This window comes from Coffea arabica, chromosome 2c (genome assembly GCF_036785885.1).
Source record: "Coffea arabica cultivar ET-39 chromosome 2c, Coffea Arabica ET-39 HiFi, whole genome shotgun sequence".
In the NCBI taxonomy this organism is placed as follows: domain Eukaryota; kingdom Viridiplantae; phylum Streptophyta; class Magnoliopsida; order Gentianales; family Rubiaceae; genus Coffea; species Coffea arabica.
This window is the reverse complement of record NC_092312.1, coordinates 50,733,203-50,752,236: the sequence shown is the minus strand read 5'-3', so window position 1 is coordinate 50,752,236 and position 19,034 is coordinate 50,733,203. Positions and strand designations below refer to the sequence as shown.

General features: G+C 38.7%; 1 protein-coding gene across 1 annotated transcript in view; it reads right to left on the bottom strand.

Moving 5' to 3' along the window:
• Positions 1 to 5,308: 5,308 nt before the first annotated feature.
• LOC140035685 (uncharacterized) overlaps positions 5,309 to 19,034 on the bottom strand; it is a 39,490-nt gene continuing 25,764 nt past the window's right edge. Inside the window, exon 5 of the mRNA XM_072077009.1 lies at positions 5,309 to 5,529. Coding sequence (XP_071933110.1) covers positions 5,309 to 5,529 — 221 coding nt within the window. The remainder of the gene's footprint in view (positions 5,530 to 19,034) is intronic.

Genomic DNA, 19,034 nt, shown 5'->3' with positions numbered 1-19,034 from the left:
ACTTTGTTTAATTAAATTATTTAGTACTGTCAAAGTTAATTAGTTAATGTAGCCTTGTATTCCTGAGTGGGACTTGGAAGTACGGCGGATGTCATGTGACGGGCATATGCGGGCTCGGGGCGTGACAAATACTCAAAACAAACTTATTCAACTAATAGGTAACAAAATTTTGTTATTATTTAATAGGTCAATATCAACTCGATTAAATTAATATTAATTAAACTAAATTAAATGTAAATCCATGACAAGTCTATTAACAATCGAGCTTATAAATTGGCCACCGCTATGTTGAATAATTCATAATGACCCACTTGGGCGACTTATATATTAGAGCGTGGCAACCTAACCAATCCCTAGTTGAAAATAGATAAGTCGTTTGCCTATCACTCGTTGGGGCTTTAAGCTTGACAAATTGAATGTATATCCATGACAAGTCCATTAACATTTGAACTTACAAATTGGACGCTACTACATAAGTATGAAGACAATTAAAGATGGAAGCTCCACTAAAATTTAATTAGATTAGTTGACCAATTTACATGTACTTGAGCAACTAACGTATTAAGGCGAGATGACCCAACCCATCCCAAGTTTTTTTTCCTTAATTTCTACCTATCCCAAGTTGAAAATAGATAAGCCTTTAGCCCCTATCACTCATCAGGGCTCTAAACTTGACAAATTTAACTAGATCTAAAAGATATCTGCACAAGAGAATTATTTTATAGGAAAACGTAATCATATTATTATTCTCAAATGTTCAATGACTAATTTAAAGTCCAATAAACTATTACAATTACATCAACCATAAAAGTAATCTGATGTGGCCAATTGAGTACGTTATCAATCGGCTTTGCAGTTTGTTCATTTATTGGCAGACTCCGAGTTCGTCTTTTTTGATTTTATATTTTTTTGATTGAAGAAACACACAGATGATGAAAATGAAAAATACAAGAAAATTAACAAATGACATGGCCATACAAGATTTTGAATTTTTTTATGGAACCGTTTTTTTTTTACTTGTTTTAAGGTTTAAGACAATTAGATCTTATCCTGGAAACATTTATTGAACTAGCTAATATTATTACTCTTGGTATTATTACAGCAAGACTAGTGAGTAATTATTTTAGAAATTTCTTACAGTACACAATTTTACATAATTTTTGGAAAAAAAAGAATAGAATGTGCAACTAAAATTTAATAATTTTATTTCCCAGACAACTTATGACCAGAACTTTTGACTAAGTACATATATCAAATAGTCATTCACTAAGTATAATTTCTAAAAATATATAAGTACCAATACATATAAAATAACAATAAAAATGCAAAAATAAATTAAATAAGTATATTTTCATTTTATATAATGCTTTACAAAATATATTTATGATACAAATCTAATCTAGCAAATGGTTTTGTATTCAATTTGTCCTACATTTTAAGGAACAAAAATTTTTTTGCGTATCATGTAGAAAAGAATCTTACCATAATTACTGATTAGATTCTCTTCATATTTTAAATTCTGATAGTGTAAGAGGCATAGTTACTTGACTTTTAAATTTTCAAACACGTTTAGTTTTCTAAACTTGTGCAGTTTCAAAATTTTAGACATGGCTAAATATTTTGCCAATGTTCCGACAAAATCATTAGATTTTAATAAGAGAATCTGCCAGTAATTTGTGCATAAAAATTTTTTAGTATCTCGGTGTGTTTTATAATAAAATGAATATTAATATAATTTTTACTACCACTACCAAAATATCAAATTGACTTTGCAAATTTTATAAACTTTTTTCATAATTGTGACTCAACTTAGATCGCATTTATACATTTGATCTTTCCTTATTGACATGAAGTTTCGAGGACGAAACTATATTTAAGGAGGGCAGAATGTGAAACCCCGAATTTTCTGTCTCTCTTGTTTAAAACTAGTTAATTAACTAATATTATTGATTATTTTACTAGTAATTTATTTAGTAAATTATTTCTTTTAGAGGGTCATGATAATGCCCTATCTCATCTCAATCACTAGGAGATAGTGAGAGTTGGATAACTAACTCCCATTCTATAACCTAAGTAACGGATGCAATGTGTTTTTGCTCTTTCCATCAAACCGACACCAAATATGCAAATTTAATAGATAGATCATGGGAGAATAAATAGGGAAAGACATGAACTAGTAGATATTGTAGGAGATAAAGTGGGAGAAGAAGTTAGTTTGAGTGGCAAAGTTACGTCAAGAAGAATGGCTATACGTGGACTAACTCCAACTATAATTTGTCTAGTGGCAGTTAAATTTCTACAACATTAAGAAGAAAACCATAAAAGTGGAGAGTAAGAATTTCAGTAGAAGAAAAGTTGACCTCAAGAGACCTAGCAAAAGAAGAGAATACAAGAATTCGACTCCTCTGATAAGGCTTTGAACTCAACTTCCAATTTTCCTTAGTTTTCTCTTTTAATAATCAAAGATTTTCATCCCCAGGAGCCCCAAAACTTGTCTGAAATATGAGGTACAAGTGCTATGAGTTTTGATCAATTTTATTGTTTAAATCACGGAACTCACAAGTCAAAGGATCCTTGATTATTAATACTACTAAATTGAATTTAGAAAACTTGAAGACTACCAAAACCAATGAACTAGTAAGAGTGCCCGGATCATGCATTATGGAAGGTTTGAGAAGAATTTATGATTTTATTTATTGACTTAGCTCTATAGTTCCACCTGTTAGTGGGCTTTAGAAAAGGAAATTAGTTAGAGAATAAAAGGAAATAGAGGGAAGGAAACTGAAAGATAAAAGGGGCAAAAGGAACACAAACATTCGACTGGTTCTAACAGTGGACATGTAAGGCTATGTTCATTTCTTCTAAATTTCTTTGTTTTCTATTTACTATACAAAGATTTTCATGCTTAGGCAAAAACATTTGCGAAATTAGAGTAAAAGTTTAGTCAATTTTGATAGATTTAGCTGTTGAATCTTGGAATTCGCAAATCACTGGTTCTCCTTGTTGAATATTACTGCTAGTACGGATGAATGCATTGAGATTTAACATTACCACAACTACTATCAATACATAAATGGAACATGGATGTCATCGGAAACTATGAAATTATGAAGATGAGTTTCGTGCCTCTTCCCATGTTGCCACTTATGCAACTATTATTTACTCTTCGGAAAGGGGTACTGGTGTTGGCATACAATATCAAAATTAATCTAAGACAAATTACTCTTTTTCCAAGTATCAGTTAAAATAGGAATAAATCAAATCACTAAGCAACAATACCAGTAGTAATAATAAAATGTAGAAAAGTAAAAGGCACAGGACACCAAAGTTTTTTAATATGAAAAATCCAAATTGGGAAAAATCACGGGACCTAGTCCAATAAAAAATCTCTAATATTATAGTAATGAAAATACACAGTTCTACCCAAAATATTCGGATGACAATAATATCACCAATATCAACCAAGTAAAATAGCTACAAATTCATCTTCCAAACTATAACTGTCAAAGAAATGAGTTTGGAAAGATGTTATCAAATGAACAGGAAATTCAAAATCCAAACCAGTAGATGGGTAGAGTTCGACGAGAGGATGGTGTGGTTAAAATTTCGTCTTAATCGGGCTTCAAATCACCCTTCAATCAAGACCTTGAAGTTTTTCTGTTTCTAACTTCTTTCTCCCAATTCACTCTTTTCTCTCTTCGTTTTTCTCTCTTTCAAAGGAAAAGTGGCGATTGAAGCTTTTTATTCCTCAGTTGTTGATTTCTCAAGTCACAAGACTTGGTTTCCCTACTTTATTTGGTCCAAATTGACCAAACTCATCAATATATGGACATGTTATGAATGGTCCACCAAATGGGCTGGATCCGAAAGCCCAACAATCTCCCCCTCCAACTTATTTGAGGGCCTCCACCAAACCTGCTTCTTGTCTGCAAGGCAAGAGTTTTTCCTAAGCAAACGCCTTGGTCAGCATGTCAGCACCATTATCATCAGTGTGAACTTTCTCAAGTGTCAACAACTTAGAATCCAATACATCTCGAATCCAATGATATCTCATATCAATGTGCTTGAATCGAGAGTGAAATGTAGAATTCTTACACAAATGAATGGTACTCTAGCTATCATAGCGAAGACTATACTTCTCTTGCTTCATACCCAACTCCTAAAAGAATTTTTGCAACCAAAGAGTCTCTTTGCCTGCTTCGGTGGCTGCAATATACTCTGCCTCCGTATTGGAAAGGGCGATATACTTCTATAACTTACTTTGTCATGATACTGCTCCCCCTGCAAAATCATTAAGTACCTAGATGTGGACTTCTTGTTATCGAGATCACCTGTCATATCTGCATCGGTGTACCCATCCAGCGTAGTCTTACCACTGCCAAAACACAAACACAATTTGAATGTTCCCTTGAGATACCTGAAGATCCATTTAACAGCATTCCAATATTCCTTACCAAGATTGGAAAGATACCGGCTGACTACCCTAACTGTATGGGCTATATCTGGTCTGGTGCAAATCATAGCATACATCAAACTACCAATAGCAGACGCATAAGGAATCTTTCTCATATTTTCTTTATTTTTCTCACTTGTAAGACATTGCTTAATGCTTAGTTTGAAGTGACCCACAAGTGAAGTAGAGACTTCTTTAGTTTTAAATCTGTCAAGTACCTTTTCAATGTACTTTTCTTAAGACAACAAAAGTTTTTCATTTTGCCTATCCCGAGAGATTTTCATCCCAAGAATCTATCTAGCCGAATCCAAATCCTTTATTGCAAAGGATTTACTTAGTTCCATTTTCAACTTATCTATTTTCAAAACATTACGGCCAACAATCAATATGTCATCAATATACATCAAGAGAATAATAAAATCACCACTAGAAAAATTCTTCACATAGATACAATGATCAGATGTAGTCCTATGGTACTCGTGGTCCATCATGAAGGAGTCAAACTTCTTATACCACTGCCTTGGAGTCTATTTCAATCCATACAAGCTTTTTCTTAGATGGCATATAAGGTTCTCTTTACCACTTTCTTTGAACCCCTCCGGTTGCTCCATACAAATTTCTTCTTTCAAATCACCATGTAGGAAGGCTGTTTTCACATGAGGTTGCTTGCTCAATCCCCAAATTTAAACTAGCTGCAATTTAAAGAACAACCCGAATTGGCTATGAACTGTGTTCTTGAGTTTTCAATGTATAGACCGATTTATTTTTGAATGCTCTCTTGCCCTTAGATAGTTTTATCAAGTCATAAGTGTGATTCTCATGTAAAGACATCATCTCCTCTTACATAGCTTGCAACTAATTTTCTTTCCTCTCATGCTCTAGAGCGTCATTGTAGAACTTCGGTTCCCCTCCATCTGTCAACAACACATACTTATTAGGATTATATCTGCTAGAAGGTCTCATCTCTTTGATAGATCTCCTAGACTTATCTTGTGGTGGAGGTGGTAGAGTTGGTGGTGTCTCTTGCTTAAGTTCATCAGTAGCAGTATCATTAGCATTGATATCCTCTCTTTGCTCTATTTCAGCTCCCCATGATCAAAATCAACTAGTACTGGATCTGAACTAGCAGGAATATCATCTGAGAATCTTGGTCTGTCATCTTTGTAACGACCCCACCTCCCCCTAAGGCGTACCATAGGGTTCGGCGGGCCGCCTGCCCAGTTCTCGCCGGGACTCAGTCGTTCGCTACAGTCCTCAATTAAAAATTGAAATAAATCACAAGAATAAATAGGGCATTGATAGAAACTTAAAGCGGAACTTATATACATTGCCAACCCAAAAGAGAATATAAACATCAAATATACAAGGGTTCTCAATCCTTCATACGTCCAGCCCGTGCCAAGCACTAGGCGAGAACCGCTACAAAAGAAACAAAACTAGATTGGCTAGTCTAACTCAAGCTCACGTCCTCGCTCGCCTTCCCCTGTAAGGAAAACAAAACTAAAGGAATGAGCTAAAAGCCCAGTGAGGTTCCGAACACATAATCAGATAATCAATCCAATACATTAAACATGGAGTATCAATAATTCAAGAAACATTTACAATGGAAAGCGATAGTAACACATTCATTAAAAGGATACGGCTCACAAGGAGCAATTCGTTATTTCGTTCATTCGTTCTCCTGACATTTCCCCTTATTCCTCCAATCATTAGAAAATGCATTTTTCGTTTATGAATAAACCCTCGTTCGTTCGTTCATTCGTTCATTCATTCATTCACCCCCGTCCTGGCCGTTGGCCAGTCTCCACCAACCTACACGGTAATACTCGAGTATACCAAACGTTCACCCAAGTCCCTAATCGCCCGACCGAGTCCGCTTCTGGCTCGAGACGACCGGTAACAAGGGGCAATGGCCAGTTCAGCCCAAAAGGCTTACATTCATGCGCAAGTAACATTTCAATCATTAAATCCTTGAAAATTACACAGTTATTTAGGTCGAGTGCGATAAAGTACACACTCGCCTAGAAAGCTCATTTTGGAAATTATTAAAAGCAATTAACACATTAGCAAATGATAACAACAAGCCATAAAGTCAAATAAGGAACACTCACCTAGATATGCAAAATAACATGCAAAATTCTTCCGGATATTACCCTTAGTCACCAATGCAACCTAAGGTTGAATAAGAGAACATATTACAGTTTATCGAGCAAAACATTTAAGGGAAACGAAGATACCCGACTAATTAAGAGTAAAACGTGTAAAGATGACTTTCAAGTAAGAAGAGGGTTGTTTGAACCCAAGGATGAAAAATCATGTTTTAAAATGGAAAACCGGTCATGGTATTGGCCTAACAAAAGTATACAAGTTCAAATAGAAACCTAGACCTCGGGCGAAAATTTGGGCAGCACGCCCTTTGTGTTTACCTAATTTTTCAGCCATTTTGGCTTCATTATTTTTCCTCAACCACAACCCAACATCACACATAAGCAATTCAAGTCAAGAGCCGTTCCATAGGCTCACAATATCATAAGAATAAGAAATACAGTAATAACAAGTGCAGAAATTCAATTTAGCAAAAGACAGATTTGACGTATGAAAGCGGAAATAACGTATCCGAGGCTGCGCTTATCGGATTAAGACGTAACCTATGCCGTTTCGAAGCTAAGACTCAGGGTTACAATGTTCATGAAGGTCACTTAGTCCAGTTTCTAATGTAACTTGGTCAAATTCTCGAATTACTAAACCAGAAACCAATTCGTCGGCTGTTTAAACGCAGAACACTGTAATGGACATAACTCAGAGTACACAAGTCCGAATCAGGTGTTCTTAGAGGTATTTGAAAGCTAATTCAGAATAATACAACTTTCATGTTTTGACAAAAAGCTAAATCAGAATGGATCCTAGTCGAAAAACGTGATAAACTGGACTTAACTGATCACACGGACTGCTTGGGAAATACTTAAAACAGTAAGGGTATTTCGGACTTTTCATGACCTACGTTGCTCCGATTGAGCTGAAATTTTACAGGCACCTACAAAATACCATTCTCTACAACTTTCCTTCTTTGACCCAAGGCTAATTCGGCCTCTAACATGCAGTTACCAAACCGGACAGAATGGAAGCTAGAATTTCCAGAAATCTGAAATTTGTAGTTTCTAGTGCAACTTTCCCCAATTTCTCACTTCTCACACTACCAAAACATCTTTACAATATTAATTGTAACATACAAGCATCATACAATAAGTTGGGCAGAATTTCTCAAACCCTAGTTCATCATATAAAGAGGGGAAAAACTTCCAAACATGCTAGCATCCATGATTCCACTACTACTCAAGTTACTAGACTTAATTTAACCAAGATTGAAAGAAAAATTTAGAGAGATATCATCTTCCTTACCTTAATATGAGTTCTCCAAGTGCAGCCCAAGCCTTCTCTTTCCAAAATTTCACCACCAAACACTAGCTAATCACTCAAGGAGAAGTTTAATCGGTTTAGTTCTTTTGATTTCTCACTTTGTAGCTTGAATCAAGAAGAAATGAAGAAAGTTCACTCTTGTTCTTCTCCTCTCTCTCTCTCAGCTCCCTTGGCAGAAATATGAAGAGGTATGAAGCTAAGTTGTCTTATATTAAAGCCAAAAGGATTAGAACTAATGGTATCCACAAATTGCCCAACACTTGGCCTAATCTTGGCCACTAATTTTTCTCTTTCTTTCCCTTGCTTATGAGCCACAAATTTCGGTCAAGCTTGCTGCCAAGAGAGAAGATATTTTGCTCAAGTTCAATAAATTTGTTTGGTAAGCAAAAATGGTGGTCAAGTGGTGCGTTCAAACGGTAGTGCGCGGGACCCGCCGGTTCGCGCCGTTTTTCTTAAAAACTCACGTACTAGGGTTTTTACTTCCCATTCACTAACCTTATATCATTGCTACCAATCACATATTATTTCTCACTTAAAAGTCACTTTTAATCCTCAAATTTAATCCTTACTCTGTACCGAAAATTCATCCGGCGAAAAATCGCGAAAACCCTAATTTTGCTCTAAACTTGAAACCGAAGCGTAAAACCCTATTTTCTACGTTTATCTACACTTAATGTGAAATATTTGGGTAGTGACCTTTGGTAAATACTAATTTTCAAATAAAAGGGTATTTTTGAGGAAAAATACAAGGAATTTGCGAGTCCTCACAATCTTTATCAATGTCCTCAATAGTTTGATCTTCAAGAAAGACAACATCTTTGCTTCTAATAACCCTTTTTCAATAGGATCATACAGTCTATAACCAAAATTTCAATCCCATAATCCAAGAAAATACACTGCTTTGATATCACATCAAGTTTTGACCTCTCATGTTTGAGAATATGAACAAATGTCCGGTAACCAAAAACTTTCAAGTGTTTAAAAAACACATCTTTCCTTGTACATACTCTCTCTGCGATATCACCATCCAAAGGTATTGACCGAGAAAGATTACTCAAATCAACTGTAGTACTCATTGCCTCACCCCAAAAGGATTTTGGTAGTTTAGTATTGGAAAGCATGCATCTGACCTGCTCAGTGATGGATCTATTCATCCTTTCTGCTATTCCATTTTCTTCAGAAGTTTTTGGTACTATCTTTTCTAATCTGATATGGGACTTGCAGTAGCTTTTAGATGGTCCCTATACTCACCACCATAGTTAGCATGAACACACTTTAACTGCTTTCCAGTCTCCTTCTCAACTTTGTTATGAAAATCTTTAAACACATCCAAAACCTAATCTTTCGATTTCAAAACAAAACACCAAATTTTTCTAGCAAAATCATCAATAAAAGTTACAAATTAAATAGCACCACCAAGAGCCCTATTTTTCATATAGCAAACATCAGTGTGCACCAATTTTAATGAATTCAATTTTCTAGATTGAAAAAAATTTTGAAATGCAACTCTATGTTATTTCCTATAAATGCAGTCAACACAAATTTTAAGTGCATTACCTCTAACTTTAGGTAGGAACTGCTTGCGAACAAGTATCTGAATCCCCTTTTCACTCATGCGTCCAAGTCGCCTATGCGAAAGGTCAATAAAGGAATCATGAATTGCATTCATTTCTCCCTTCCCTAACTTGGCTTGCATCAAGTAGATGGTACCCTGCTTCTTTTCTCTAGCAACAACGAGATTTTCTTTGTTGAGTTTTCATTTGCCTCTATCTTGCGAACTGTGGTAGCCCTCATCATCAAACTTTACTGTAAAAACAAGATTAAAGCAAGTATTAGGAACATGTCGAGCATTTCTCAAGACCAACCAGCACCCGATATCTATGTTTAAATATATGTTTCCCATGCCAACAACTTTGTACAAGACTTCATGTGACGACCCCACTTCCCCTTAGGATGTATCCCAGGGTTTAGCGGATTGCCTATCCAATTCTTGACATGACTCGCTCACTCACTTGAATAAAATGGGTTACAACTTCAAAAGTAAATGAAACAACAGTTCCCAAATTTAGAATATATATTTATATTCAGTTATATCTCAAACATTCATATATTTTCCAATATAACAAAAGATTCAAATTCTAGATAACTTCAACTCTAATTGAGCACTAGCGCAAGTACAATCACAAAAGTCAAAACTAGATGACACCAGCTTGTACCAGCCTCATGCCAATACTCGTCTCACCTATAAGGAAAGCAAAACTAATAGGATAAGCCAAAGCTCAACGAGGTTCTAAAACATCATGCAAACCCAAGTAGTCAGTTGACCATTGTATAAAACTTGAAATATCAAAGTAGTGAGCATAAGAGTTTATAAAAATGAGCAATAACACTTCAAATAGCAAGTTATTAGATATCCAACATTTTCAGGTAAAAAGATACAGTCTACTCTCAGGAGTAGGTTCTATGGCCAGTTGTTCAAAATCAGTTGACACTCCGTCAACCATGGAATTATAACAATTCCAGTATAGTATCACTTAACTCCAATTTCCATCCACCAGTCAAACTCCTTATTGGCCCGAACTCCAAGATAAACACTGGTGGTGATACTCGAGTATACCAATTAGTCGAGAAGGAAACACGCCACTCGACAAAGCAGGAGACCTCTGGTTCGTTGTGTAATCGACCAGGCCCCTACCGGCTCGACTTAGTTAACTAGCCAGTGGGGTTTGGGTTCCCAAGCAGTCATTATAGTCGATGAGATAACATCTCCAATCGACTTAATCAAAATAAAAGTACGGAGACAAAATGAGAGGCACCTCCCACTCGAATTGAGTATGGTACATGTTGCCGCTCAACACTTATAAGTCAAGCACAAGTATAAACACAAATACATGTCAATCAAGTTCAAGTAAATACAAGATCATTCAAGAAGGGGAGGACGAGTGCGAATAAGGGCACACTCTCCTAGCCCTGACCAAGTCACAAATAATGCCTAGCATGTCACATTCCCACGCATTTCAAGTATTTCAAATCAATATACAAGTAACATGAAAATCAAGTTACTTGTACATGCATGAATAAAATATCAAGTGTTTAGTTGAGTTAGGTCATATGCGATAAAGTATACACTCGCCTATGAATGTCAAATTAGGTGTTTAGTAAATTTCTAGCAACAATAAGCAGCGAACATGCAGTTGGAACACACACCAATGATTTACTGCTTTTCAAAACCAAGTTCAGGTTCAACTCCCTGGTTAGAGTCAAAATCTGCGATAAAATATCGTATAGCAACTTGAAATTAATTAGGGTTTCAAAATATAAGAGTTTCGCTTAAAGAAAACCAAGTAAATAGAACTCATTTAAGTAGTACTCATTTTACTTATCAAACCCTAGAAAATTCATGTTCGCTCTTTTAGTTTCGATAAAGAAGCGTTTAAAACTTTTAAGTTCGCAACTTGGTATAAAAAATGAGAAAATCTTGTTTAAAGCGGTCGCTACATTCTCTTTATAAAATATATAAGTTTTGGCAAAAATTTCTGCTTATACGTCCCAACTAAGGAGAACTCAAATACCCTAAACAATCCAGGTTCAATTCAGCCAAGAATTACCACTCAAGTTTCAATTTCACTTGCTTGAACTTCACGAAATAAAACGGAAGGCATTTCCTTTGTATTTTCCTAATTTTTCAGCCATTACAAGGCATTATTTTCTTCTCAAATCTGCCACAAATCAACTCACAAGTAACAAGATAAAATAGCTCTTAATCTAAGCCATAAAACCATCTAATTGTAGCTCATTTCTAGCATATATTATCACAATATCAAAGCTGAAAATCTCTCTATTAAAGCTGAAATTGTGGAACTAAAGCTGGAAATTCCTAGTTGAAAGCTAAAAATGATAATAAAGCTATAAATCTTCACACAAGTCCATAACAAAGCTGAATACCATCGTCTCATAGCTGAAAAACACAAATCAAGGCTGGAAAATGAAACCTTAAGCTGGAAAATTCCACCAATTTCACAAATCCATGATATCTTCCATATTCAAGTCATCCATCCAATAAAATGCAAGATAAGAGAGATAAGTAGAGTTTCTTAGCTTAATACCTTCAAACCTCAAGGAAAAACACAAAACCAAGGCTGCCTCTCCAAGATCACTCCACCCCAAGCTTCCTTGTCACCTTGTTGCAAGTTTGTTCAGTTTATTTTTGTGATTTCAACTCAAACAAGGCAAGAATCAAGGTGGAAATTGACAATCTCTCCTCCCTATTTTCTCTCCAAACTCACAGCAAAACCAAGCAAGAAATGAAGAAAAACTTGTCCAAGAGAAAGATAAGAAGAAAGGAAATGGTCTTGGTCAAACATCTCTTGGATTGCCAACACTTCTCACTACCAATTTTCCTCTTGTTTTTTTTTCTTTTCCTCTTGTTTCTAGGTCAAGAATTTCGGTTGGTCTAAGGGTCAAATTAGGGAGAATTAAATGAAATAAAATCAAGGAGATTAAGGTAAGAAAATATTGTTCAAGTGGTGTACTCGACCGGTAACAAACGGCGCACGTCGGCTCAAGCCTATTTTCCTTAACTCTCTCGTACTGTTGTTTTAACTTATGATTCACTAACTTATTATTAGCACTTCTAATCACATATTTTCTCTTAATTAATACCCGCTCTTATCTACCAAATTTAGTACACACACCTCACGAAGTGATCACACTACCAAAATGCACCAAAAACACACCAAAAACCCTAGTATGCACCATTCCTTTAGAAAATTCATAACTTAAGTTATAATTATAAAAAATTCATACAACTTGTCCTATTAAACGTAGAATTCAAATACTAATAATCTTTAGAAGACACCTAAAAGAGATTCTGTTCATAAGTTTGTCCAAATTGGGCTGTAAGCTACTATAACATTCCTATTTTTACTTGTGCAGTGCAGAATTTTCAGTCAACTTGGCCAATTTTCTTGAATCATAGAGATTGAATCAAACTTTGAATTTACACCGTAGGAAACCCTTTGACTCTAGTTTCAAACGTAACAAACAAAACTCAATTCCGACTTTCCTATACGAAGTTATAACCAATTTCCCAAAATTGCGCAGAGGCTCTGTGAGAGCCCGTAAAACCCTAAAATTTTTTCTAGGGTTATTTCCCCTTTAATCGCATAATTTTGCATTTTCTGGTTTAGAAATATTTTCTGAGAGGATTTTGTGAGCAATTATAGTTTTAAGATGATTTTTCTAGCATTGGAGAATTTTTAGAAAATTAAGAGTAAATAGTGGACGTGGGACCCACTAGTGCGAAAAGTTCAGAAAAATTCGGCCAATAAGGTTAAGTTTCGGATACTGTGTATAATTTATCGGGTGTTAAGAGATAAGTGGAGTGTGTGAATGATTGATGTGAGAGAGAAAAGAAAGATAAGAATGCATTTATGGAGGTGACAAGTGTCACCTCCTCATTGGATGGACCTTAAGAGACACTATTCACAATTTTGACTTTTTTGACCAAAGATTAAATATCCAAAAATTCACCAAAATCACCATTTTTCTCCTTGTGTTGGCCGGCCCTCTCTCTCTCAAAGAAGAAGAAAATTCCTCAACTCTCAAGCTTCCATAAGCTTCAATCTTCCATAAACAAAGGCTTAGACTAGATTCTACTCCATAAAAACTTTGCTTCTAGTGATAGTAAGTGTGTTGGTGAACTTTGTTTGAAGAGCAAAGGTGTTCAACCTCCCTCTCTCTCTTGATTTCTTGGTAAGTGTTGCTTGAACCCCTTACTACCTCTAATAATGGTTATATGATGCTTAGAAGTGGCTTGAGTGTTGAATATGTGATTTACCCCTTGATTTGGCTTGTTTTGGTGAAGTTTTTAATTTATTGAGAATTTTTCTGGTTTAATATGAAATGAATGTTGTGGCCTTGTATGATGAATGGTAATGGTTGATAATGACTCTATGAGGTGTATTGGATAGGCAAATGCAATCAATTTTGGATTTGGTTGGAAATTTGAAAAGTTAGGGTTCTTAAATCCCCAATTCTGTCCGGTTCTAGATCACTGGGTTAGAGGCTGAATTTGACTTTGCTCAAAACATGAAAGTTGTAGGTATTGATGAGGTTGATGTGCCTACAAAATTTCAGGTCATTTGGATTAATGTAGAATGAGTTATGACGAAATTACTGTAGCTGTTCTGCTTTGAGCAGAATGCGAAAACTGCGATAGTAATTGGCCATTTTGACTGGAATTGGTTTGGATTTTGGAGTTGGTGTCTTCTGATGAAATGTAGCTGAGTGTCTTAGCTAACATATGCCTTTGGAATTTCGGCATTTGGACTTGTAAGGACTGAGATATACCGATTACAGTTCTTTGTGTTTTGCGAACCTGTTTTAGGAATTCTGGGTTAGTATTTGGCATATTTGACCTAGTTGTGTTACGAACTGGATTGAGTGACCTTCTACATTGTTGTAGCCCTGTTTCATAGCTTCGAAACGGTGGGTCTTACACCCCCAACCGATAATTGTAGTGAGAGTTGTGCCATTACCGCATAATGCGTGTAAAACAGTTTTCTATAGGGGGGCCATGGCTAAGGCCATTTTCTAATTTCTGGTTTGCTATTATGCTCATTTATGTATATGAAACCCTACTGGGGTTGTGTTTAGCATTGCTATATGACTCGTTATCGAGTCTCATTGCATTTGTTGCTTGATTCTAGGGCGTGACGGTAGCTCACGACGCCTTGGTGACCGCGGTGTATGAAACACCATTTTCTTACTTGGTGAGTATACTACTCACTTACTTGTTATAATGTGGCTTTGTGCTATGTGTATTTGATGCCTTGAAGGCTTACTTGGTTATTGGAAATGATTGAGGTGAGGGTGTACTTGATCGCCCTCCCCCCTTGTGATTTTAGTTATGGCTACTGATTGTTTTACTGAAATACTGCACTGGATATATGAGATACTGCATTCCATTCGTGGAAACTGATTTGGTGTCGTTGGACGAGTATCCAACGGCTTTACTGCATTTATGAGCTCAACCCCGTATGGTAGTTAATTGGATCGAGCCGGCGAGGGCTTGGTCGTGAAAATTATCATGCCACGGGGACTGTACTGGGGAACCTTGTGGTAAAGAGACCCTTGGTTCCGGTAAACTCGAGTATTACCAAAATATTACTGAATGGAGTGCGGGCCCGGTTGGGGTATGTTGGGTGGAAGGAATGGAAGTAAAGTGTGGTCTACGGTTTGGTACTTTAACATTGACGGAGGGTCAATGAGGTTGGATCAAGATTGCAAGCGTTGAAATGGGCTCTTGAGAGCCGACCGTATCCTTTTACCGTTCTGCTTCATTGCTTATTTGTGCACTTTAAATGAAAGTTCATTCTTATATGCCTTTGATTGCTTATTGGGTGGTATACCACTGGGCTTTAGCTCATTCCGTGTTATTTGTTTTCCTTACAGGCAAATGAACACTTTTGGAAAGGTTATGATAGTTGAATGCAAGTTGAGCTCTTGTACATGTATTTTGATTAGCTCCTTGAGGGTGAAAACCCTAAGTACTTTGATTCCACCAATGTTTGGTGTGTAGTTGGCTACTTGGATATGTAAGAACTAAATGGATACTTTGGTAGGCCGTTTGGCTTGTAAATGTTGTTTTTCAATGTATATATGTGTTTGGTTGATGTTTGGACGGATTTCGGATCGATACGACTTCAAACGGAAAAGGGAAAAATCTTGCCGGAGATGAACAGTGGCAAATCCGGCCAGGAATCCGGCCAGAAACTGGCCGGATTGAAGGCCGGATTGCCTGAGGAAAATGGAACCCGGCTAGTTGCTCTCGGCCGGGTATCCGGCCAGACAATCCGGCCGGATCTTGGCCGGATTGCCGGCCGGATTGTGATGGAAGGAAAAAAAAAAAAAAGTTTGAGGTTTTGCTCTCGGCCCAGTATCCGGCCGAGAATCCGGCCGGAAATCCGGCCAGGTTCTGGCCGGATTCTGGCGGGCATTTCACTATTCATTTCGGCTTCGAGTTCGTTTTTTTTTATTTTGTGATTTTGGCTCGTTTGCGCGCATTGTTATGTTCCAGAACGTTATAGACCGACGTAAACGGTACCGTTAGTCCTGGCGAGAGCTGGGCAGGCAGTCCGCTGACCCCTTTGGTTCGCCTTAGGGGAAGGTGGGGCTGTCACAGGTGGTATCAGAGCCTAGGTTTGAACTAGCCTGGGTGTAATAGAAGTGCTCGACTTGAGGGTTTTATTGATTATGGTTTTTAAGGTTATTCATGCTATTTATTCCTTTGCTATAGGATGGATGCCAGTGGTGACCCGAGTGACCGTCCGGCGGGAGATCGTCCTCGTAGCACGTTGCCGCCGATTAAGTACCATCTTAGGCAGAAGGGAGCCGTGGTCCGTTGGAGCCCGGCCAGCCGCGTTCGACAGTGTGAGTGTCGTAGCGACTTTGCCTACCCGAATACACTAGTTTTGTCAGTGGCAAAGGAACGCGAGGAGTTTGCTAAGGAAAATACTAAGCTTGAAGCTGCGGTTGCTACCTTGGAGGTTGAGGTGGCTCAGGCGAAGGCGACCAATGACAAGCAAGCCGCCCGTATCATGGAGCTTGAGTATGATGTGAATGAGGCGGAGGACCGAGTTAATGACTTATGTGATCAACTGAGGGATGGTCGCGAGCGTGAGGTCAAGCGAGCTCGCAAAGTGAGGGGTCGTGCTGAAGCGATCCTTAACCTATGCGACGATGGACTCGAGGAGTCTAGCGATGAGGCCTCGTATGCTGGGGCCGAGGCTGGGGAGGAATCTACCCCATCGCCTGGGTCTCAGACCCCGGCAACCGACTAAGCTATGATATCTAGGCACCTTATGGGCTAGTGGTGGTTTTTGGAATGTACATAGGGATAGGGATAGAGCCTTAGCTAACCGTTTTGGATGTAGAGTTAGCTACGTATAAATCTCTTTTGATAGGCCTATCCTCGGGAGGATCTTTTGTGTACGTACGTGCTTTGGCCGTACTTGACTGACTGCTTGTATATATGTTTGGCTTGTATATATGTGTGTTTGTGATCTTGTTTGAAATGCATCGCTATGTGTTAAGTGAAAGTTTAATTGTTACTTACATGCTTTGTTACTGCTTTGGTTTAGTAATTTTGCCTAGACCAAGTATACCGTATGGAAGGAACACGGAGTGGTCGGGGACGTGGGCGCGGTATTAGGCAACCCACACTAGTTAGAGAAACGGGGGAAGCTTCTACTGAACCGAATCCTGAACCCCAAATAGACCCTAATGTGCAAATAGCTGCTGCTATGCAGCAAATGACCAACCTACTCGCACAAGTTGTGCAACAACAGGGCCAGAACCCAAACCCTAACCCTGGAAACCCTGGCCATCATGTCGAGAGTGAAGATAGAGCGCTTGAGCGTTTTCAAAAGTTTTCCCCACCAAAGTTTATTGGGGGACCCGACCCTGACGTCGCCGAGAAATGGCTGGAGAAAATGATTGATATATTCGCGGCCCTACACTACCCGGACGAACGGCAGGTCACTTTTGCCGTGTTTCAACTTGAAGGGGCTGGCCGTTCCTGGTGGAACGTGATTAGACAAAAATGGGAGCGAGAGCAGACTCCGAGAACGTGGGTGAACTTCATCCGGGAATTTAATGCCAAGTTTTTCCCTCCTCTAGTTCAGGAGAGGAAGGAGGACGAGTTTATCCGGCTCCGGCAAGGGGCTCAGACGGTGGCGGAGTATGAGAGCCAGTTTACCCGCCTGTCCAAATTCGCGCCAGAGTTAATCATGACCGAGCAACGACGAGTGAGGCGCTTCATTCAGGGCTTGAACGTTGAGATCCAGAAGGACCTCGCGGCGGCTCAAATTACCACGTTTAGTGAGGCTATGGAAAAAGCCCAACGGGTCGAGAGTGCACGGCTTCAGGTCCGAAACTTCTAGGCTAAAAAGCGTGGTTTTCCTGGGAGTACATCTGGACAGGGTGAGAAGAGCACTCCCTCTAAGTTTGGACGAGGCACGGGAGGTGGTCGCCATTCTGGATCAGGCAGAGGGACTCCGTTTAGGGGTGGTCAAGCTGGGCGAGGACCGAGGGGAAATGTTCAGGGTGGCTCGGCTTCTGCACCTCGCGGTCCCTGTGGGCACTGTGGGAAGACAAACCACACCGAGGACAATTGTTGGAGGAAACTGGGTAAATGCCTGCGGTGTGGAAGTGCGGACCATCAACTGGCTACATGTCCGGTCCTGAAACAAGACGGAAAGGGGAGCCAACTACCGTCGAGGACCAGTACTGGACCGGCTAAGGGAGACGGATCCAAACCAAAAGTTCCGGCTAGGGTATATTCCTTAGAGCCTCACCAGATCCCAGAGTCTTCCGAGGTGGTGGAAGGTACGATCCCTATTTTCCACCGCTTTGCCAAAGTTTTAATTGATCCTGGTGCCACTCATTCGTTTGTTAACCCTGATTTCATGTGTGGCATCGATATAAAACCTGCTAGCTTACCATATGACTTAGAGGTTAGTACACCTACGGGGAATCAACGTTTGGTGACTAGTATGGTTTATAAGGATTGTGAGGTATGGGTAGGTGAGCGGAGGTTTTTAGGAGACCTGATTAGCTTGTCCATTAAGGGGTACGACGTGATTCTGGGTATGGACTGGTTAGCCAGATATAACGCCCAACTGGACTGTAAAACGAAAATAGTTGATTTTCGCATTCCTGGCGAGGCAACCTTAAGGTTAGATATAAGGGGTAGGTTAGCCTCATCTGCTCTCATTTCGGGCATTCGAGCTAGGAAACTGATAAGTAGAGGGGCGCAAGGCTATTTGGCCTTTCTAATTAATACCCCTACGGATAAGTTAAAAGTGGAAGACGTGGCTGTAGTGAGGGAATTTCCGGATGTGTTTCCTGATGAGTTAGTGGCCTTACCTCCGGAAAGGGAGATAGAATTCCGAATAGATCTTTTACCTGGAACCGTACCTATCTCCAAAACCCCTTACCGAATGGCACCCGCAGAACTAAAGGAGCTTAAGTTGCAATTGCAAGACCTTTTGGAGCGGGGGTTCATCCACGAGAGTGAGTCTCCTTGGGGAGCTCCGGTTCTATTCGTGAAGAAAAAGGATGGAACGTTGAGGATGTGTATTGACTATAGGGGGCTGAACAA